The 23,836-nt window shown below is 46.9% G+C and overlaps 1 protein-coding gene across 3 annotated transcripts in view; it reads right to left on the reverse strand.

Moving 5' to 3' along the window:
* ZC3H3 (zinc finger CCCH-type containing 3) overlaps nucleotides 1-23,836 on the reverse strand; it is a 334,659-nt gene that overhangs the window by 96,760 nt on the left and 214,063 nt on the right. For all 3 annotated transcript variants that reach the window (XR_004644830.1, XM_034763723.1, XM_034763722.1), the window contains exons 6-8: nucleotides 16,236-16,320; nucleotides 12,035-12,190; nucleotides 5,803-5,872 (exon numbers count right to left, since the gene is read on the reverse strand). Coding sequence is in view for 2 of the 3 variants with exons in the window: in XM_034763723.1 (XP_034619614.1) it covers nucleotides 5,803-5,872; nucleotides 12,035-12,190; nucleotides 16,236-16,320 (311 nt within the window). In the remaining variant the exon portion in view is untranslated. The remainder of the gene's footprint in view (nucleotides 1-5,802; nucleotides 5,873-12,034; nucleotides 12,191-16,235; nucleotides 16,321-23,836) is intronic.

A 23,836-nucleotide genomic window follows, 5' to 3' on the forward strand; every position in this document is an offset into this window, starting at 1 on the left:
TGGATTTGTGTGCCTGTTTTCCTGCAAAGCTACGTGAGCTTTACGCACATAGAGCTCTAACGAGCTATAAAATCCATGTGCTCAAACACCAGAGTACTGGGCATGTTAGAAAAACCTACTGTGCCCAGAGAATGCCTGGGCATGCTCCCTCTACGTACCCACGCTCCTGCGTAGGAATATTAATGACAGATATTTTGGAGCACTGACAAGCCTGAGTTACAGTAAACCACATTAACTGCCCTCATCCTTGTGCTCTTTTTACACTCACTCGTGCTAAGGGGAACCATCACAGGAGACATACTGCTCCCATGTGAGCTGGTGGGAAAGGTGCATTTGGGAGCATCAGTGGCTGAGAGTGGTGGGTTAGTGATTTCTGGATCACTACCAGTAACAGCCGCAAACTATGCGGCGCAACAGGGAGGAGGTGAGGCTTTAACACGTGAAGGTGCAAAATGGACGTAGTGGCACCGCGAACAGTTGATTTAAGCAGCACAATCTAAACTGGGTATTTCCCAGCCTGTCTGAGGCACTGTACATTTCTGTAAGGGTGCTGGAGGACCACCATCCCAACAGGAGAGGGCAAGACGGACAGCTGTAAACGCTGGAACTGCTGGCTAAAGCACGATAGGACTATGAAGCTTACCAAGCAGAGGGTACCAGCAAGTGTTGTGTATGTTCAGAGCAGAGATATTTAGGGGTGGACTGATGGGGGCGGGGGCAGCGAGGGGGAAAGAATCTTATTACCCTACAATTTAGGATGATTTACACTGATTTCCTGGCAATTTACTCTACAAGAATCTGCCCAGTGATCAGCCCCAGATCTGATATGGATGGAGACCGGTACCTCTTCACCCACACTCTGCTTTGAAGTTAACAATGCCAAGAGAAAGTCACAAAAGCTCAGCTCGAATAGTTAAAACAATAAATAACCACCCAAAACTGCTCATTTGAAGAGCAAGTGGAATTTGCCCTGCCTGGCAAATTCCAAGCAGCAGAAAACCACTTTCCTTCCTTTGCTGAATGAATTCACCTGTCTCTCTCTTTGGATTGGTGTGTGATAAATGAGGCTAACATCACCTTTGCTAGTAATCACACAGGTTAACAGGAAGCTACAGAAGTGAATGCCGGAGTCGCCTCTTGCTTTGGGGAGCCTGCTCCCTGCAGCCATAAATCACAGTGAATGGGCTCTGCACTCAGCAAAGGCGGCTGTTTCTCTTCCAGCCCACACTGACTACAAGATGGCAACCGGGGACCTTTGAACCGTTTAAGGGAGACTAATGCTGGGGACAGTCACTTTCCCCCTTTGGTAGCACAATGGACATTTTGGGAAATGCACTTACAATATTGGTTTTTCAGATGTACAGGAAACCCTGCATGCTCTTCTATGTCCAAGGCTCACTGCTATGACAGTTACTGCTTCTGGGTGGAAAGACGGCTTTGCTGACAAAACTATCCCTGGTAAAGGAAACCTACATGTGGACAGAGTCCAACAGAAGCCTACAATCCTGTTCTTCTATCAGGGCACTGTTTTGTGGGAATGATCTTGCCACCTTTCCTCACACAAACTCCCTTTGAAGTCATTCTGCTCTCTAACACCTGAATACTATTTATCTCTAAATCAAAAAATGCCAGCTGCCCAGCACACGGGGAGGGGTGTGAAATCCCAAATGTATGTAATAAAAACCGCTTGTGATACCCTGCATGACACACAGGGACAGGACTTTGGCCAGGGGCATATTAAGGCCCTGAATCAGGAAAGCGTCATCATTCAGGACAGCACTTAGGTACGTTCTTAACTTCAAGCATCATTATTATGCTTTAGATTGTGGTGGCTCCACTCAGGATCAGGGCCCGTCGTGCTGGGAGCTGTACGAACACAGGACACAGTCCCTTCCCTGGAGTCAGAGAGAATAAGCCTGTGCTCCAGTGCTGTCTGGAACAGGGATGGCTAACGCGGCCTCTAGAGGAAACAGAGGGGTGCTGGGAAAGGTGAGGAAGTGGTCAGGAAGCCAGGAGGAAGAGACTGGGTAAGGTAAGGACTGTGGACTTTCCCAGCTGACACAGCTTAAGCTTTATGCTTGCTGGGGGAGGGGAGTTTGGGCCGGGCTGCAGACAGCCCCAGGTCCTGAGTCTCAGTAGGCCAGGATAGCGAAAATGCCCTGCACAGGATTGTGTGCACCTTAAAGTGACCATGCAGTATTTTCTCTCTTTTCCCGTGTCATCCACATCCCATTCCTGCGGCCTATAGCTCGTGTGGCATTGTCCCGAGCTATTTTCACATCTCCACCCAGAAAGGTCCAATAATTTTAACCTGTGTTTAGAAATAAAATCTGGCCTGCTCCTGACTGAAGGCATGGATTGGGGGTGAGTGAGCAGGACAGAGCGGGACATGTGGGGGAGGCAGGGATGGTGAAGTGGGCAGTGGATGAGAGGCACACAGACTAGAGGTGAGGGACTGCATGGCATGGTGCTGTGCTACCTGCTCTAGGAATGGGAGATTCTCACCCTTGCCCTTTAATAAGTGCAAACAGGCAGCAAAAGGTCAAGCTGTTATTTTAGGGGCACCGTTAAGATTGGGTGGAGGGAACGGGGTAGCTCTGGGGAACTGGCTGATCATTTCCAGCCATTTCACGCTAAGGGGTTTCTCTGAGGTTGGACACGTTCAGTAATGCTGCCTGGGGTGTTCACAGGACTCCACTGAAACACTTGCAACAGTCACTTAAAAAAAAAGAAGAAGAAGGCGGCTGCTTGTTTTAACCCTCACTGTCCCAGCGTTCCTGAGAGCCCAGAGACAAGCGCTCGGTCAGGGCGGGCATGTAGTAGAAGGGGGAAAATGCTAAGGAAATGTTACAGCTTCAGGCTTACAATGTAGCAGAGATTTTAGGTGTGATTAGATACGAGAAATGCCTTCACAACATGCCTCTAAGCACTGCAGGATAGACACCCACACAAGCATGACTACAGATCTGGATAGTTCTACTCAATACACTAGTGCTAATACACTGCCTGACTGGATCACCCCCAGGTCCCTCTAGTCCACTGTCCGGTCTCATAGCCATCGGCACCAGATACTTCAAATGAAGCTGTCAGGAACCCGCAATAGCAAATGTGGGATAAACGGCCCCTCACATTCGGGCTCTTTCTGATCTCTAATAGTTGGAGATTGGGTCAGGCTCTGAAGCATGAAGTGTAATTTCCTTCCAAAACGGTTGTTAGCTTTAACTGTAACAACGGATATTATTGATCTCCACATAAGCATCCAATCCCTTTCTGAATCTTGCTAAGTTCTTGGTCTCAACAACGACTTCCACAGTCCAGTTACACACTGTATAAAAAAAATCACTTTTTATCATTTCTGAATTCCCCACCTTTTGAAGTCATCAAATCTCTCCTTGATCTTGTGTTCTGAGACAGGGAGGACAGACGTTCCTGATCTGCACTCTCTAGACCAGAGATGGGCAAACTGTGGCCCGCGGGCTGGACCCTCCTGCCCAGCCCTTGAGCTCCTGGCCGGGGAGGCTAGCCCCTGGCCCCTCCCTTGCTGTCCGCCCTTCCCCACAGCCTCAGCTTGTTGTGCCACCAGTGCTCTGGGCGGCGGGGCTGCGAGCTCCCGCCGGGCAGCACGGCTGAAGAGCCACCAACCTGCTCCGGTGCTTTAGACTGTGTGGTGGCGTGGCTGGCTCCGGCCGGGCAGTGCAGCTGCCAGCCCTGGTGCTCTGAGTGGCATGATAAGGGGATGGGGAGAGGGGGGTTGGATAAGGGGAAGGGGACCCTGGGGAGCAGTCAGGGGACAGGGAGAATGGGGCGGTTGGATGGGATGGAGATTCTGGTGGGGGTGGTCAGGGGATGGAGAACAGGGGGGTTGGATAGACATGGGAGTCCCGGGGGGCATGTCGAGGGTAGGGATGTGGATAGGGGTCGGGGCAGTCAGGAGACAGGGAGCAGGGGGGTTGGATGGGGCAGGGGGTCCCGGGAGGGGGCAGTCTGGGGACAAGGAGGGCAGGGGTTGGATGGGTCAGAAGTTCTGAGGGGGGCAGTCAGGGGCGGGAAGTGGGAGGGGGCAGGGGCCAGGCTGTTTGGGGAGGCACAGCCTTCCCTACCGGGCCCTCCATACAGTTTCGGAACCCCGATGTGGCCCTCAGGCCAAAAAGTTTGCCCACCCCTGCTCTAGACAGTACACAGTTTTACATACTGATGATTAAATGACTGCTCTACAAGTGCTGTGTGCACAAAAAGCCCCACATGGCACTTGGGCAAATAATTCAGAATACGAGTCAGATGGCCTTCAGGATAACTTCGGAGCTACCCATCAACCACAGCCAGAGAGAAAGAGAAACAAGTAAACTGCACCCAGAGATGAGAGCTGTTGAAAATGGTTCTGTTTCAAACACTGGTTAGACATGAGGGGCTGATGGTTAAATCCTCTGGCGGTATCGCTGGGTTAGTTAAAGCTCTATGTAATACATTGTGATTACATAAATGGCATGATGGACTATGAATGGAACAGAGAGACATTCAACCAACAGGGAATGGAGAAAGGAGAGACCAGAAGGTGGCATCTCCAGGGTGAGTTATGATGGTAGCTTTGGATGATCTGTGGGACAAGCAACAAAAGCAATGCTTCCTGATCTGACAGCTCTCAGGTGCTTTGATTCCTGTAGTTAAAGTTGCACTAAAGCTGCTTTAGGCAAACTACATGCCAGAATTATACACAGTGGGGCTGGAACAATTACTGAGTGACATGACGGAGGGGGGAGGCATAGTGTTTTGGACTTTTGGGGAGGGATCTTTTCCCTTTCACACCCCAGCCTCTTGCACCTCCACCACTAGAGCGGAACATGAAAACTGAACTGCTTCTGATACTGTGATCCTTGCTGCTGTGGGACCATGGGTTCCTAGGGGAATAAACCCTTCTGGCTTGGACATTAGCACCTCTAGTTTTTGTTCTGACTCTCTGTCTAGGGCTTGAGAACTTCTCTCTCATTCATACAGGCCCTGACTCAGCAAACCACTTAAGTGTGTGCTTAACAGGGGCAAAGTCCATCACGCCTCAGCAAAGAACCCAAGCATGTAAGTTAGGCACATTCTTAAGTCCCAGGGTTTCATTTAGGCATGTGCTTACGTGCTTTGCTGGATTGGGACCTCAGAAGTTACTTCCAATTTGAAGTCCTATCCAGCGAATGAAGATTAACCTGCTAAATTATCAGCCAATAATCGCTAAAAGAAAATCTAATTATCTCTCAACCTTAGTCTGTGTAATAAAACGAAAGAGCTCCGAACACTTCCAAGCAGAGTGAAAATGATGAAATTAAAAATCATTCTGCCAGACAGTTTCATTGTCTAGCTTTTCTTTAAAAAAGTTAATTTATGTCTCCAAGCTACAGTACGTTCCAACATTCTCTTGGTCTGACCCCAGCTGTGGAGTGATTTAGAATGAAGCAGAGTCTTAAAGAGATGGCAAATGCTCCGACTCCGTGTGCTTGCATTCTGATCTGAAGAGCTTAAATACCCCTTAACCAGACACGTTACCAGCACTGCAAACAGCCGCAGGTGCTCTAGTCTCAAATTCGCTGCTTAATGCACTAATATACTGATTCACCAAGTTGGTTTAAGAGGCACACTCTTCTCTCATTATAAGCTGGGACCCCGTAATGAGCCTGAACAGCTTGGCAAGCAAACTGCAAATGAACTCAATTTGAAACACTCTATAGCATAGACTTCCCTACAACCAGCAGAAGTGTTGCTTCCTTAGGTCAACTCTCCCATAAAGCTGGAATGTGCTCATTAGAAAACCATACAGACCTTATCTTTAGAAACTTTGTGTGAAAATGAACATGTCCCATCAGTCTTCTTGCATGTGCCACGGAGAAATCTGCCAAAGAACCGGAAAGGGGATTAGAGACAGATCCGGAGTATTACAAACAGTTCACAGAAACACGCTATTTTAAATACAGAGACTATCCCCGGACTCACCATTTCATACTTGTACTAGCCTGAGGCACAGTTCAAGTGAACATTACATAACTGCTCCATACATTTCCTATTAAAGCCCATTTCACACATTAAACCGGTACTTATAAAAGAGCAAGTGATGGCTCACGAAAGATTTCTAGACAACTAAGTTACAGATCAGTAACCAGAGGGACAGGAGGTACAGACTACAGATGGAGTGTTTGAAACCCTGCGGTTATCAGGAGGATTATTTATACCTTGGCAGTGCCCAAAGGATCCAGTCACACTGGGGCATCATTTTGCCCGGTACTGAACAGAAACAAAGGAAGGCCTGGTCCCCCATCAGGGGTGTTTAAGGTCTGGATTCAAAGACGGGGAGGGGGGCGAGAGGGGGGATCAGATATGAACTCGGATGAAGATCAGAGCTCAAGATTCTGAAAACAAGCCCCTAAAATATGTATAGGCATTTAGAGCCAGAGTCTTCAGATGAATCAGTATTTAGATACCACAGCGATAGCGGATTTTTAAATTCAGATAGACACATTCAGACCCAACTCTGTCAGTTACTGGAATCCTCCAAATACAGTCTCCGATGCGATGCACCCTCAGAGTTACAGAGCACTGTTATGACACTATGACTGAAACGACATTTATTGCAGCAGGGAGTGTGCCTTCATCTCGGTAAAGCACGGTGTAAGTTTATGGATGTGATCCAAATGATTTCTAGCAGCAGGAGTGGGGATCTGAAGAGGCATTTTCTTAAAGGAGAAATGATTTAAGATGACTTTTTAAAAGAATAATATCATAACATTAACAGTTGGGTAAGAAATGATGCTAGCAAAATTGTTCATTTTTCAAACGTTTTACAGCAATAGGGCAAGTAAGATGAGCTGGGAACAGTCTTCAGTGCTTCTCTGTAATAAAGTAATATCCCTTCCCGGCTACACAGCATCTCAACCTGTAACATCCCACCGAACTTTCCAGATTGCAACCGACACACACAATTCAGTTCAATTCAATGAGGTTTTATTGGCATGACAAGCTCCACAGGTGTTGCCACAGAGAATGACTCCTCAGGTCAGTGGTAAGTCAGATCCACACAGGTGTGATCCCCTGCATCCATTGGCTATTACTCTCCACTCCTGGCATGTTGCTACAAAAGGATATGTAAGGAGACGGCATCCTCTGGAGAGGAACATCACAGTGTGCAGCAGCGTTCAAAATTACACAGTTTAAATAATCTGCCAGATGCTACTGGAGACTGCCGCCTGTCTTTGGAGGAAAAAATAATGGATTTACTGGAGGTTTTACATGAAGTCAGACTAACCCTGGGGAAGAGGCTGCCCGGACCATGGCTTAAATGTTCAACAAGCACAGTACAGACACTCCCCGGGTTACGCAAGACCCGACATATGCAAATTCGACCTTATGCAAAAAGTTCCATAAGGCATAAATAAAATTTTCGAGTTGCGGAAAATATTGCCTAGTGTACGGGAAGGCACAGTAACTGTAGTGCGGTGTGCGGAGGAATACAGCGGTAGCATCTCCTACAAGGGAAGGCTTTGCGCTCTCACAGCCTCTCAGTCTCATGTTATTTCAGTGATACTGTATTTCTGTTATTTCACCCCATCATTCAAATCACGCCCGTCTCCTCCTCTCCTTCCTCATCTACCAATTAAACCCATTGTCATCCACCACCAAAATGCAGCCTTAAGCGTGTCAGGGTAACAATAGGATTAAGGTAAATGCAATCTTTTTGTTGTCATTGTTTGTTTTTTATACTTGCACAATATACGTTTCCGACTTACGTCAAATTCGGGTTACGCAAGGCTTTCGGGAACGGAACGATGGTGTAAGTTGGGGAGCGTCTGTACTGGCATAGGTGGGAAGTGGAGTATAAAATAGGTGCACCACAGACCCCTGGTTAAAAAAATGTTTCATGTCTTTATTTCAGACCTGCTACCCCAGCATCTAACGCCACATGGCTCATTTGCTGGCACCCAGAATCGTAGGGCTCAATCCTGCAAGGTGCTGAGTGCCTTAATAATGTCACAGGATTGGGCCCCAGGAGGAGGCATGGGGGACGCCAGTCTGCAATATGTTACTTGTCTAATCAGTCATTTGTAAAATCGTTTTTTTCGGTGGAGCGTGTAGGACAATAAGCAAGGCTGGAGTCAACACAACCACTGTGTGACAGAAAGCAAACCACTAACGCCAAACCTTCACTCTAACCTTAGCAGCAGAAATCTGTAGCAGCTTTGGATGTGTGAGTACACAGCTGCAACGAGGTCTGTTGGTGCTGTGTGATGAGCAGGGGAGGTCAGAGTTGGAAGCAGAAGCGATGTCTGCATGTGGATCACTGACAGAGATGTCCAGGTGGCCTGGAATGCTGGGAACTTTTCCCTTAGCTTGGCATTCCCCTGTTCTGAAAGGCCTGGGCCAGTGGATGGGTCCTGAAGCAACTTTAACTGTTTGTTACCTGGGATTAGCTATAAAACAATGTCCGACTGCAGCACAGTCTCTTTCCCATCTCAGAGGCATTTTCAAAACTTCCCCCCTCAAGACTCAGAGTCACGTAGTGGTTTGTTCAGAGGGCCTAGCCCACAGTGAGGGGTGCTAGGAAATGTGTTTGCTCAGTTCCAGGAAAACAGACTGGGCTGAAAGCAGGAAGGTGGTTGCAACAGAGTCCAAATATCTTACGTCTTCACATGCTCCATCAAAGGGAAAACCTAACCTGAGAGGCAGAGAAGCTCACGCCTGTTACATGTCAAACCAGAAGCTCTTCCTCCTTTACTGAATTCTAGATACGCTCCCCAGGAGAGGTGTTTTATAATCGATCTTCTTAAAGCCATTCGTATAGAATAAACAAGGGAAGGGAGGAAGAAGAGGATAGACTTTTGTAAAGTGCAGGCTAACAAGTCCTGCAGTTAAAACCCCACACTGCTCTGACGTCTGTGTCACCTGCCCAGTTCGCCTAGCGGCGGCATGGACATGTTGAACAGGATTGGTGAAAGAACTTACCCTTCTGGAACTACTCCCCGCTGTGGCCTTGCGTAAACCATTTACTCTCTGCCTCACTTTCCCCAGCCACCAAACAGAGACAATATTTGGCCTCACAGAGGTGAGAAGAATCAGTGCTTGTCAGTAAGTTCTAAGCTTTACTATTAAATTTAAGGGATGTAGAACTTCACGCTAGCCAGCGTACATGTTGATTTAACATTAATGCTGATTCTTAGACAGGCTACACGAGTTACTACCTTTGATGTTTTGCCATAGGAAAACAATTTAATTATTATGGAAATATGATCTAGATGAAATTACAAAAGGTGGGTGCACAACTCGTTGAAAGACTGTACTCAAAGAGTAGTTATCAATGGCTCAATGTCAAACTGGGGGTGGGGGGTTGGGGAGGGTAATATCTAGTGGGGTCCTGTAGGGGTTTGTCATGGGTCTGGTATTATTCAATATTTTTCTCTAATAACTTGGATAATGGAGTGGAGAGTACACTTATAAAATGTGTGGATGACATCAATCTGGGAGAGGTTTCAAACACTTTGGAGTATAGGGTTAGAATTCAAAACAACCTTGACAAATTATAAAAGTGGTTTGAAATCAACCAGATGAAATTAACTAAAGACAAGTGCAAAGTACTTTGCACTTAGGAAGGAAAAATCAAATACACAATTACAAAATGGGGAATAACTGGCTAGGCACTGGTACTAATGAAATAGACCTGGGGGTTATAATGGATCACAAATGGAACGCGAGTCAGCAATGTGAAGCAGTTGTGGAAAAGGTAGTACCATTCTGGGGGATTGTGACTCTATGCACCCCCGTATTCACACCCTACACGTTATGGTAATAATCTTTGTACAAAATATGCCATGTGAGGCATCATTTGAAAACTAATATGTCACCGACCATTAATATTGATTAACCATTGATACGGTCTCCCACAGTATACTTGCCAGCAAGTTAAAGTAGTATGGATTGGATGAATGGACTATAAGGTGGATAGAAAGCTGGCTAAATCATCGGGCTCAACGGGTAGTGATCAATGGCTCCATGTCTAGTTGGCAGCCAGAATCAAGCGGAGTGCCCCAAAGGTCGGTCCTGGGGCCGGTTTTGTTCAATATCTTCATTTATGATCTGGAGGATGGCGTGGACTGCATTCTCAGCAAGTCTGCAGATGACACTAAACTGGGAGGAGTGGTAGATTCGCTGGAGGATAGGGATAGGATACAGAGGGACCTAGACAAATTAGAGGATTGGGCCAAAAGAAATCTGATGAGGTTCAACAAGGACAAGTGCAGAGTCCTGCACTTAGGACAGAAGAATCTCATGCACTGCTACAGACTAGGGACCGAATGGCTAGGCAGCAGTTCTGCAGAAAAGGACCTGGGGTTACAGTGGATGAGAAGCTGGATATGAGTCAACAGTGTGCCCTTGTTGCCAAGAAGGCTAACGGCATTTTGGGCTGTATAAGTAGGGGCATTGCCAGCAGATCAAGGGATGTGATTATTCCCCTCTATTCGGCATTGGTGAGGCCTCACCTGGAGTACTGTGTCCAGTTTTGGACCCCACATTATAAGGATGTGGAAAAATTGGAAAGAGTCCAGCGGAGGGCAACAAAAATGATTAAGGGGCTGGAGCACATGACTTATGAGGAGAGGCTGAGGGAACTGGGATTGTTTAGACTGCAGAAGAGAAGAATGAGGTGGGATTTGATAGCTGCTTTCAACTACCTGAAAGGGGGTTCCAAAGAGGACGGATTTAGACTGTTCTCAGTGGTACCAGATGACAGAACAAGGAGTAATGGTCTCAAGTTGCAGTGGGGGAGGTTTAGGTTGGATATTAGGAAAAACTTTTTCACTAGGAGGGTGGTGAAGCACTGTAATGGGTTACCTAGGGAGGTGGTGGAATCTCCTTCCTTAGAGGTTTTTAAGGTCAAGCTTGACAAAGCCCTGGCTGGGATGATTTAGTTGGGGATTGGTCCTGCTTTGAGCAGGGGATTGGACTAGGTGACTTCCTGAGGTCCCTTCCAACTCTGATAGTCTATGATTCTATGATATTCTTGTGTGGTGTATGTACTTGGTGTGTATCAAGACTTATGGATATATGCTGGAATTATTACTAATGTGTGTTTAAACCAGGCATGTCAGTGTGGATGGTAATTGTCCTGCTCTACTTTGCCCTGGTGAAGCTTCAGCAGGAGTAGTGTGTCCAGTTCTGGAAAACACACTTCAAGAAAGATGTGCACAAATCAGAGAGAATCCAGACGAGAGCAACAAGAATGAAAAAAAAGTTTAAAAAACCTGACCTAAGGAGGAAAAGTTAAAAACCTGAGCACGTTTCATTTTAAACAAAGAAGACTGAGGCAGGGTCCTGATAACAGTCGTCAAATATGTTAAGGACTGTTATAAAAAGGAAGGTGATCAGTTGCTCTCCATGTCCACTGAAGGTAGAACAAGAAGTAATCGGTTTAATCTGCAGCAAGGGAGATTTAAGTTAGATATTAGGAAAAACTTTCTAACGATAAGGATAATTAAGCTCTGGGGCTGGCTTCCATGGGAGGTTGTGGAATCACCATCACTGGAGGTTTTTAAGAACAGGTTGGACAAGCACCTGTCAGGGATGATCTAAGTTTACTTGGTCCTGCCTCAGCACAGGGGGCTGGACTTGATGACTTCTTGAGGTCCCTTCCAACCCAACGTTGCTATGATTCTCAGAAATCTGTGTGTTTGTGGTTCCTGTTAAAAACTTACCAAAGACTGTTCTGGCATCCTTTGGGATGAAAAGCAATCTCCGGATTTAAGGCCATCATTACATTTAATAAAGCAAATCTCTCTCCCTCTCTCTCACTCACACGTGCCCCTGTTCAAATAATGTTTACTGGCATGACATGCACTTTGAAGATGTAAAATGCTATGCTAGTTCAAAGTATTGCTACTGTTTGGTCTGTTTCACTAAAATGTGTGACAGAGGCAAGGACAGACTGCAGGTGAGTTCTGTGTCCAACCATATTGAGATGAAGCACAAGTATGCGCTTGTGACGAGAAAAGTTACGTGTTCATGTGCCCACCTGGTGCAGACAGCTACTTTTTCCGGATCATGGATGTAGGGACAGCTCTCCCCACGGTTACATTTGCCAAAGCGGTTGTAGTACATACAATACTCCTTCTTCACTTTCTTCTGCTTGGCCTGACGAATGATGGCTAAACTCCGCTGAACAGCTCGGCTAAATGGAGGAAGAAAGAGATATTTAGATAACATTCCTAACTTCAAGGTAGCATCCTTACAACATACTGGGAAGTTTTCTTTCCATCAAACACAAGAGTCTAGGGTAAATGTTTCAAAAGCACCTATGTGACTCAGAAGCCCAATCCAACTTTCAAAAGTGATTTAAACACGTAGGGGCCCCAGTCTCATTGAATTTCAATGCGCTTCAGGTTCCTAAGTCACTTAGGTGCTTTGAAAATTTTACCCAGTATTTCTAAAAAATTGCACTATGAAGTCTATGTTGCAGGATGCATCTGGGATAGGGGAAGAGTTGACTGGAGCTCTGAAGAACTACAACATATTTTTACAAACACTACATAGCACAGATCACAGCTAGTCTTGCTCTTTGCGTATACAACACACAGCATGTGAATAATAATTAAGGTCCCGATTTAGAGGGCATTTCAGCACATGCCTAACTTTAAGCATGAGAGATGTTCCACCAAGTTCTCATGTGCTTAAAAGTAGGCACGTATTTAAGGGCCTCAGTGAATTGGGACCTACATGTTCCTTGTAGGAGCACACGGTAACACCAAATATCAAATACCCACTACCTGCAGATACCAGAGGAAACTACCAAGTATTTCAAAGGTTGCTTAGCCCACATTTTGTGACAGTTGAAGCCCGTGAGAAACTTCCAGCTGAGGAGACAGAAATATCCATGTACCGGAAAAGCTTTGTTATCCGGCATGTTGGGAGAATGGGGGGTGCCAGTTAGTCAAAAATTCCAGTTAACTAAGAGTTATATTTACCAGTGGAGGGAGGGAGTTTGGGTGCGGGGTTCGGGCTCGAGGCAGGGGATTGGGGAGCAGGAAGGGGCTCGGGGTGCCGGATCTGGGCAGTGCTCACCTCGGGCAGCTCCTCACAAGCTGCGACATGTCCCTGCTGCTCCTAGGCAGAGGCACAGCCAGACGGCTCTGCACGCTGCCTCCACCCACAGGCACTGCCCCTGCAGCTCCCACTGGCTGTGGTTCCCGGCCAATGGGAGCTGTGGAGCCAGCGCTCAGGGCGGGATAGGGGCAGCGCACAGAGCCCCCATGACTGTTACTCCACCTAGGAGCAGCAGGGACATGTCGCCGCTTCCGCGGAGCCACGCGGAGCCAGGGAGGGAGACTGCCGGCTCTGAGTCAACCGGACTTTTAATGGAGATATCAGAAATGCTGATTTCTAGAGCTTTATGGTTGGTAAAGTGCCGGATAACACAGCTTTACTGTAGTTACCCGGTGACTACAGAGTTCCCATGTTCCAGGAGATCAGTAGGCCCAGGGGATGCATCGAGATCTGTCTCTGGTAAAATAGAGTGAGAGGGCTGATGTTTGATTTCTCTGCGTGCAGCTAATTACGTGGAAGAAAAGAGCTGAAGAAAGCTTTTAGAGGGCACAATACGTCTGATGGGTGCACACAAAACTAAACTCCTCCAATTCTCTTCCCATTTTGCATGTGTTGCTTCTTCAGCGATCAGGGATAACCATATCCCTCCCAAGCCTTGACTTCCCAGTCCCACTGGGTGCCAGAGTATGTACTAGGCTGATAACACTGATATCCCCCAGGATCAGCATTGACATAAGGAGTCTACCTGGGGAAAATACATTTTTAGTCAATATTTACTTGCTGTCTAGCGTTCTCTGAAGTTAAACTCCCCCCCACCCCCACCCACTCCCTGTTGCAGCAGAAGAGGAGTAGTCAACTTTTCAGCTGCAAATGGCTGTCCTCAAAACGCGTCTTGGAAAAACATGTGTCAAGGCAGACTAGCAATTGTAGATTTGTTGCACTGTTCGCCAAGGAAGGCAAGTGACGGTTTGGCTTTAGGAGCATCCAAAAAGAGAGAATTCTTTAGTGAGACTCTGGTCGGAAAGGGATTATTTAAAAACAGCTCTTTCTTGCTCACTAGATCTCCGTAATGTGTATCTAGCCAGAGCTGCTGAATTTACTGACCAAATAAGTGACTGTTTCCTTTTCTTCCAATGAGACCTGCCCAGTCACCGCGCAGTTGGTGAGCTGGATTCTATTGTTGGCTAATAGATTTTTTTTCCATAGTCGTGACGCACAATCAAGAAAAGAACCCAGCTTGACTCTCCGATCCCAGGGGAAGCTTTTTAGGCAGACTAAAAAGCCACTCTTTAATTTTCACACTGAGGCAATGTATTCCGGACTCATCAAGACACAAGGAAGGAATCCCACAATGCCTTTTTCCAGAGTAATTTTTCAGAGGATAATCTCTCTTACGCAGTCAGAGACCTGATGGACTATCCAACAGAGTGCTGAAAACTACTGGTGCATCACTCGCCTTCTAGAAAGGTCACAACAAAATGCAGCCAGGAATTATGCTAGGAATTATACAATGGAAATCAACGCAACTCTAGAGCAATTTTAATCTATTATAAGCAAAAAGAGCATTGCCTGTAGTTGAAAATGCTTAAATAATCTATGAAAGACTGTGTGTCTGTTGCACAAAGGAAAGGACAGGCACAACCAAGGGCATCAGGACATTACGTGGCTGGAATAGGCAATCTCGTTCCCTTTACACTTCGCTTTCTGATTGCCAAGGCTGATGACCTGCAGTTCACTGGTAGCAACAGCACACGTATTGGCACCCTGATCAACAGGTTCCACCAACACAAGCAACATGGCTTGGAAAAGCCACCCAACTCCTTCATTAGGGAGCTGGAGAGAAAGGGGGGAGCATAGACATTGACAAGGCTAAAGCAAACTAGGCTGCATTCAATAGCCATCCAGGACATAAGAACGGCCAACGACTGAGTCAGACCAAAGGTCCATCTAGCCCAGTACCCTGTCTTCCGACAGTGGCCAGTGCCAGGTGTCCTAGAAGGAATGAACAGAACAGACTCAGAAGTGGTCCATCCCCTGTTGCCCATTCCCAGCTTCTGGAAAACAGAGGCTAGGGACACCAACCCTGCCTATCCTGGCTAATAGCTTATGCTCCTTTCTATTTTCCTCACTAGGATTTAACGTCCACTTTTTAAAGGATGCCTTTTTGCCTCTCACTGCTTCTTTTACTTTGTTGTTTAGCCACAGTGGCTCTTTTTTGGTTCTCTTATGATGTTTTTTAATTTGGGGTCTACGTTTAAGGTGAGCCTCTATTATGGTGTCTTTCAAAAGTTTCCATGCAGCTTGCAGGGATTTCACTTTTGGCACTGTACCCTTTAATTTCTGTTTAACTAACCTCATTTTTGTGTAGTTCCCCTTTCTGAAATTAAATGCTACAGTGTTGGGCCGCTGTGGTGTTTTCCCCACCACAGGGATGTTAAATTTAATAGTATTATTATGGTCACTATTACCAAGCAGTCCAGCTATAGTCACCTCTTGGACCTGATCCTGTGCTCCACTTAGGACTAAATCAAGAATTGCCTCCCCTCCTTGTGGGTTCCAGGACTGGCTGCTCCAAGAAGCAGTCATTTAAGGTGTCAAGAAACTTTATCTCTTCATCCCGTCCTGAGGTGTCATATATCCAGTCAATATGGGGAGAGTTGAAATCCCCCATTATTACTGAGCTTTTTATTTTAAATAGCCTCTCTAATCTCCCTGAGCATTTCACAGTGACTATCACCATCCTGGTCAGGTGGTCAGTAATAGAGCCCGACTGCTACAGTCTGACTATATGATGACTATCGAAATATTCAAGACAGATACAGCTGTCCCATGAGAACACCCAACCTGGACCTCAAGGAAAGTCATTGTGAAAGGGGTTATTCAGAAGGGGCAGATGTGTAACTTTGCATTCTGTGCCCAGGAGTTGGGTCTCAGCACAGGACACTGCCACTAGGAAACATGCAAGCTTCCAAAATAGAAACCACGTCATTTTGTCTCATTTATTGCAACCTCATAGCAGACGGCAGGAGAAAACCAGCGCTTAGCAACCAGAAGCCCCATCCACTAAAAGGCCAGTGAAACAGCTGGATATCAGGCTTCTTGCACCAATATGTGCGTACATCACGGGCACCCTGCGAAAGGGGATCTTGCCATTCGTTCTTGGGAGTACAGACCTTGCAATGTATCGGCTCGTAGCTGATCTGTGCAGACAGCTGGGAGGAGAATAACCGAGGCTGCTGGCTGTACAATCCAACCGTGCTGTTCAGAGAGAGAAAGAAACACAGACACACTCATTACAATTCATTCAGAGCCAAGAATTTAGCTGGAATTCACGAGACACTCAATCTCTTATTGATTAACATACAGGAGGTGGCATGCAAAGTTCACACAGGGGTGAATACGCTCTTTGTGGGCTTGGATGCTGCTGGTGCCTCAGGAGATTCCACGGCAAGAAAGAAGGAAACTGGGAGAGGGCTGGGTTGGCACTGGAACAAAAATGCTTCGGACCTTCAGCTTGGTGTGAAGGAGCATCGCCAAATCCTCCTCTGAGGAGCAGGTAGGGTATCAAATCGACTCAAAGGACACACAGTCCTGATCTAGTAAGCCCCTCCCTGCCTGCCTGTGTAAGGGGCACCAGTGCCTGAGGGCCCCACTATTGCAGCTCAATGATTAAGTACCCAGGTAAATCACAGCAAGTGACCTGTGCTACCAAGGAAGGCAAAACCCCCACAAGGTCCCTGCCAATCTGACCTCGGGCAAAATTCCTTCCTAACCCCACACAGGGCCTTGAGCATGTGAGCAAGAACCAGGCAGCCACGTGCCTGAGAGTCAGAATGCCTGGTGCCGCTTCAGAGCCCTCTAAATCCCTGTTGTAGCAGCTGTGGGGATGCCCCACGCTCCCTCACGTTCAGACTGACTGACTTGTGTACATGTACACACATAATTAAATTGCCCTTGACTGGCATATGAAAGAGGGAATTAAAATCAAATAAAAAAAGGCCTGTATCTTGGAGTTCCAGGTGGTAAGAGTGCAGCGCAGTCACTCACCTGCCAGCCCGAGTGTGTTACCGAGTGAGCGAGTGGAATTTGATAGCGTGTCAATGAGCTCTCCCATTGCTCGAGCTGTCACTCGGCCCGCCGGTGACGGCACAGCCCCATCTGTTCCGTGTGCAAATAAAACGCTGGCGCAGTCGCAATCCAGGAGTGGGTGTCACATGCCTGTCTATCAGAGGCATCAAACATCCCAGCCACGGGGCGAAAATGAAAGCAGTCAGTCACTGCGAACATCTGGCCGGCTAACAGACTGATACAATTTGCCGACAACTGGATTTGGTTTTGCCGCAATCTAACAGAATATGAACCGGACGCTTAAGTTGCAGCTGCATTTATTTTGCATCTTTTTTTTTTTAAACTTTACTTTCTGTTCGTTTCCCCCTTCCCCCTTCTGCAGAGCCTGCCTCGCTGTGGGAGTTTTGACAAGAACAGCCAGGCACCTTTTCAAATAGTTTTCAGTGTTAAAAAATGCACATAAACTAGCTTGCTTGAAAAGAGGCACTAAAACCAAAACATGTCGGAGTGGAAAGGTGCTAAAAAGTTCAAGCAAATCTGTACTGAACCTAAAGAGCAGAAGGTGTTTAGCATTTTGCAGAACTTTCACTTCTTGGGGAATTAAAAAAAGAAATCCATGTTTAACTAAACGAATAAATAAATAAAACGCCTCCTGACTTTCTAGTTTAATCGGGATCCCTGCGCGAGGCTCCTGAACGTGTGTACATGGCACAAACCCTAGCATGAAGCTGAGCCTACATAATGAACTGTATTTTATTCCCTGCCACAGCAATGCAGTCCCCGGAGAAGGGACACTTAGAGCAGAACAAATACAGCTCACACGCTCCTTTTGAAGTTACTTGTACATTTCCGTGAGAGCAGTACTTGGAATCTGCCATGGGTATGTCTACACTGCAATTAAAAACCCACCGTGGGCGTGAGCCAGCTGACTCCAGCTTGGGGGCTGTTTAACTGTGGTAGACGTTCAGGCAAGCTCTAGGAGCCTCCCACCTCACTGGGTCCTAGAGCCTGTGCTCCAGCCCAAGCCCGGACGTCTACCCCGCTATTTAACAGCCCCTTAGCCCGAACCTTGTGACTCTGAGTCACCTGGCACAGGCCGGCCGTAGGTGTCTAACTGCAGCGTTACGTAGCTATATCCTAAGATTAGGGCCATGAATTCAGCAAAGCCCTTAAACAACTACTTACTTTTACACTGACGTTTAGATGCTTTGCTGAAGAAGGGTGGGCTTTAAGAGCATGCTTGAGTGCTTTGCTGAATGGGTGGCTAGAGCTTGTGCTGTAACTTAGGGTACTCCTACACTGCAACTGAAGGTGTAACTGCAGTGAGAGTGTGTTACCCATGTTAGATTAAATCTAGCTAGCATGAAGACATGGACCCCAGGGAGGGCTAGCTGCCCAACTATGTATCCAGAGTCCCTGGCACTTGTACTAATGCCGTTACCTCCGCCAGCTAGATTAAAGCTATATTTTAAAGCCAGTATCATTACACCTTCAACTGCAGTGTAGGCCTACCCTGGGTTCCAAATGCAGTAGGGGTGTAACAAGGAGAAACCACAGTTTTTAGAGGAACAGTCTCTTGATTTCATGAGCCCTGTTTGCAGAAAGGATCTTTACCAATGACTGTGGTTTTGGTGATAGTTTCATAGAATGGCAGAAGTCAGAGGTGGAAGAGATTAACCAGTGCTTCCATCTGCTCAGACACCAGCTGTCCGTGCAGACGATTCCCTGTCACATGCGCCAGTGTTTTATATTATGGTTGGTTGTCTCTCCTCTCCAAGAGAGGTGGGAAGCCCACTTACAGCTTTCATTTTTCTTTCCCCTTTCCTCACCTGCATAATACTATCTGCTAATGCAGTGTTATTGCGCTGCACTTCTATAGCACCTTGGATCCAGTCATCGCAAGGGGTTTTACAAACACCACAGAAGCGTCAAACTAAGAAACATTATCATCCCTATTTTACAGAAAAGGAAAACTGAGGTACAAAGAGGGGTTAAATATCTTGCCTCAAGGTTAGACAGTGAGTCAACAGGAGAGCCAGGAATAAAACTCGGGAATCCTGGCTTCCAGACCCTGACTCTAACCACCAGAGGCAGGTCTGTCCAGTTGGTCTGATTCCACCAAGGCCGCATGCTGAGCCCAGCCCCAGGTTGGGAAAGGCAGATCATCTGCAACCAGCGAACATCTTGTGAGGCCTCCAGCATTTGACTCGACAAACCTGATGCTGGGGGAAAAACAGTGGCCAGCTCTGAAGGGACAGTCCAGTGCTGACACATAGCAGCTGCGGATGCAAGCGTCTCTTAGCAGGGAGACAGTTTACATTGTAAGAACTGACTTTACGGAGACAAATGGGACTCCACCAGACAAAGCACTGGGCCTGGTGGTGCAACGCCATAGACTGAGCTGCTAAGTGACAAGCCGAGGATGTGGAACGAACTTGTGCCCTGGGCCATGGAGTGATCTAGAAGGGGAGGTCAGGCTGCCAGGCTCTTCATCGCCTGCTGTCAGCCAATCTGCGGAGCCACTCTCCTCTTGGCTCTCTCAATCTCCCCCCTTACCTCTCTCAGGCTCAACTTAATACGAGTGCGAAGGAGGCGATTGTGTAGGGACCTTCAGCTAGGCAGAGGCAAAACCGATCTCAGCTCAGCCGCTGGGCTCTTAAGTAAAATCACGTTTATCAAACAGGAGGACAAATCCAACTCGTGCTGAGTTTTACCAGCCAGGCCCAAGGAATTGGGGGGGTTCTCTTATTTGGGGAATTAAGGCCCATTCGTGGGACGAATAATGGTAAATTTGAGCACTTCCCTTTGCGCACAACTACATAAGCCTACTGGAAGCTTGCACACATAGAATAGCCACTTGAATGTTCCTCATCAATAATAAAGAATACAGGGCACTTACAGAACGTCTTTCATCCAAGAACCTCCAAACAACCTCAGAGTGGGTATTGATTTATGATCTCATTTTATGGGTGGGGATGCTGAGGTACACTGAGATGAGGTGAATGGCAAATAAGTGGCTCAGTTGGGACTAGAACCTAAGTTTCCTGATCTAACATTAGAGTCAGACATTTTAAAGCCAGACGGGACCATCAAGATCATCTAGTCCATTGGTTCTCAACCCGCAGCCCGCGGTCCACTTGCGGCCCAATCAGCGCACATCTGTGGCCCATGTGACCTCCTCATGGCCATACAGGTAGAATATATTTTGTGTGGACGTGGCCTACATAATACACAGAGAGCTGCATACGCGGCCCACAATGGGAAATAGGTTGAAAACCACTGATTTAGTCTGACCTCCTGCATAGCACAGGCAGAGAACGTCACCCAGGGCCGGCTCCAGGCACCAACCCAGCAAGCAGGTGCTTGGGGCAGCCAAGGGGAAGGGGCGGCACGTCGGGCTGTTCGGCGGCAATTTGGAGGCGGGTCCCTCTGAGAGGGAAGCACCTGCCGCCAAATTCCCTCCGAAGAAGAAAGCAGCGCGGTGGAGCTGCCGCCAGAGTGCCGCTGATCGCAATTGCAGCTTTTTTTGTTTTGTTTTCCCCGCTGCTTGGGGCAGCAAAAGCCTTGGAGCCGGTCCTGACATCACCCAGTGATTCCTGCATCCAGCCGAATAAGTTATGGTTGAGCTGAAGCAGATATTTTCAAAGGACACCCAATAGCTGGATTTAAAGTCAGTAAGTCATGGAAAATCTACCCCTTTCTTTGAGAAGCTGCACCAGTGGTTCATGACCTTGACTGTTAAATCACTTCCCGTTTAAATCTGTCTACATTAATCTTCCAGCGACGTGCTCTCGTGATGTCTGGTAGATATCAGCTCCCTCTTCCCTGCATAGGTGCTCACAGCCTGGGATCAAGAATCACCTAGTAACTTTCTCTTCGATCAGCTAAGCAGATCGTGCTCCTGAGAGTCTCACTGCAAGGCCTGCTCTTCAGAGCTTGAAGGATTTTTTGTAGCTCTTCCCTGAGCTCTCTCCGGTTTTTCAACATCCTTTTTAAAGTGTGGACACCAGAACTGGCCAAAGTGATCTCACCAATGCTGCATAAAACGCCTCCATTTGATTCTCATCTGTAATCGCATGCAAATGTAGACTGTCAGTTGCATATGCATTTCTGTGCTTGCAAACCTGCTTGCTGTTTGAAGTAATTTGACCCACCAAGTCTTCGCCAAGAGTCACTATGAAAAGATAGAGCTAACAAGTTCCATGTAGCTGATTTTAAATGTCTATATGCAAAAAAATCCATCTATGGGCTAATGCTATTTACTCAACTTTTGTATTCTTCTAACATGTGGTCTGGCAAGGAGCCACGCCATTATATGGACATTTAAAACTGTCAAGAGATTAAGGATTAAAAACGTGCTACGATGCATGAACAATGCATATTTCCCCTTAAGGGATTTTACTACAAATAACTAACATCCGAAACACAGAGTTACAACAACCCAGAGTCATTCTTGTCTATTGCAAAAGTTAGAAAAATGTGTGGCTGGAATTTTTAACTGATAGAACAAAAACCAATAGACCGATAGCTGGAACAGAAATCGCTTCATAGCGCAACCTGCATTTCAGAAAGCTGCATAATTATTTACCCAAACTGAACCTGCTCTGAAACCTATTTAAAAACTGCCTAAATATTTACACAGTTGGAAACAGTCCATTGCTTACTTAATGCTCTTGGTTAAAAAAACTGATTCATTATGTATTAGCCTTTTAACATTTAACAGTCTGGAAGTGGGTTTAATACACTGGGCATTTACCCAGGACAAATGTTTTCAATCTCAATTTTTTGAAGTGTTTCCCTTGTGCAAAAAGAATTTTAAAACACATGCAACATATTTTGCAAATCTTAAAAAAAAAAAAAAAAAAAAAAAGGACAGGTCAGGGATACAATCTGTGGCCACAATCCTGCAAGTGGATCCATCTACCTAACAACCTAATTTCAAATCTGATTACTGTCTTTAGAGCCATTTATCACAGAATCACTGAAACGTTGGGTTGGAAGCAAGGATTTGGAGCAATCAAATTTTTAAATTGCTCCGCTCCAGGCAAAAACCTACTGGTCAACGCTCTGCTCCAAAGCCTTGTCTGGAAGGGACCTCAAGATGTCATCTAGTCCAGTGGTTCTCAACCAAGGGTCTGGGGGCCGCAAACAGGTTTCAGGTGGTCCGCCAAGCAGGACCAACGTTAGACTCACTGGGGCCCAGGGCAGAAAGCCAAAGTCCAACTGCATGGGGCTGAAGCCTGGGGCACTGAGCCCTGAGCCACCTGGGGCTGTAGCAGAAGCCTGAACAACTTAGCCTCGTGGGGCCCCTGTGGCTTGGTGGCCCCTGTGGCGTGGTGGCCCCGGCAATTGCCCTGCTTGCTACCCCCTAACCCCAGCCCTGGCTTTTATCTGCAGAAAGCCAGTTGTTGTGGCACAGGTGGGCCATGGAGTTTTGAGGCATGTCTTAGGGGGTTTCAGAAAGAAAAGGGTTGAAAACCCTTGATCTAGTCCACCTCCTCACGCCGAGGCAGGATTAAGCATACCTAGGTCACCCCTGGCAGGTGTTTGTCTAGGCAACTGTAAAGGGGTCTGACAAATCCTGAGCACCTGCCCCCTGGAAATTAAGCCCTTTAAAAGTATCTCAAGTCAGTCAATCAAAAAGTGAGGCAGTTAAAAAAAAAATCACAAAGTTTGGGCTGCTAATATTTAGTATTTACAAGCCACTTTTCATCTTCAAAGCACTTCAATTATTAATGGACACTACCAACACCACTGCAAGGGATAGATTATGCCTATTTTGCAGATGGGAAAACTGAGGGAGAAAGGTTAAGAACCTTGTCTAAGGCCATAGCGGGAGTCAGTGCAAGACCAAATATTACAACTCAGCAGTTCCTGACTCCCAAAACTCTGCTCAGAAAGGGTGCCCCAGGTAAGCCATCGTCACGGCAGAGTATACACAGCACGGCACGTTCCAGCCGCTTCAGTGGCATCAACACAGCAGGTGCAGGGAGCAGGGCCGGGTTAATTTAGTAAACAGTGGTAATGACTCAAGTCGTTACTTTCTTGATTCTTCTCACTACTCCTGCTAAAAGAACCTGCTAATGCTGGTGATCACGGTGCAAACACTTACACAGAGCTCGCCCTCACCTACTCAGATGTCTCTGAAAGATTCTGAAGTCACAAACCGTCTTCAATTTTGGGGGGAGAGGGGGAAGGGGGAGAAACCCAAAGGCGGCTCAGTGCTGATGGTCAGAGCATGACAGAAACAGGGTGGAGACTGGACTAGCCCTGACATGTCTCCTTCCCATCCAACGCATTGTGTGAGTGATGAAATCAGAGCTGGCCTTGCAACATTTCTGCCTATTGAGCTGTATGAGAACCAGAGATGGGAAACAGGTTCCTTCAAGTTTTAGGAACACAAAGCTGTAGTGATGGGTTTAGATCCAGGGAAAAGACTGGGGCTCCCAGGTGTAATTATTTATACAAATAAATAAGACTAAGATCAGATTCCGATTTGGGCCTCTCTCTAAATGACATGCGCCTCTCAGCAAGTTGGGAGCCACGAGCTGATTCAACAATTGGTCTAACTTCAAATCCAGGAGTAAATAGCGCTCTTGGATCTGCATGGTAAGTCACGCATGCCAGATTCTGCTTTCCCCCATAACCTGGAACGCTCCTGATGTACCGATGGAAACAGATGCATATAAACACGCCTTCCCAGGCG

This window comes from Trachemys scripta, chromosome 2 (genome assembly GCF_013100865.1).
Source record: "Trachemys scripta elegans isolate TJP31775 chromosome 2, CAS_Tse_1.0, whole genome shotgun sequence".
Lineage (NCBI taxonomy): Eukaryota > Metazoa > Chordata > Testudines > Emydidae > Trachemys > Trachemys scripta.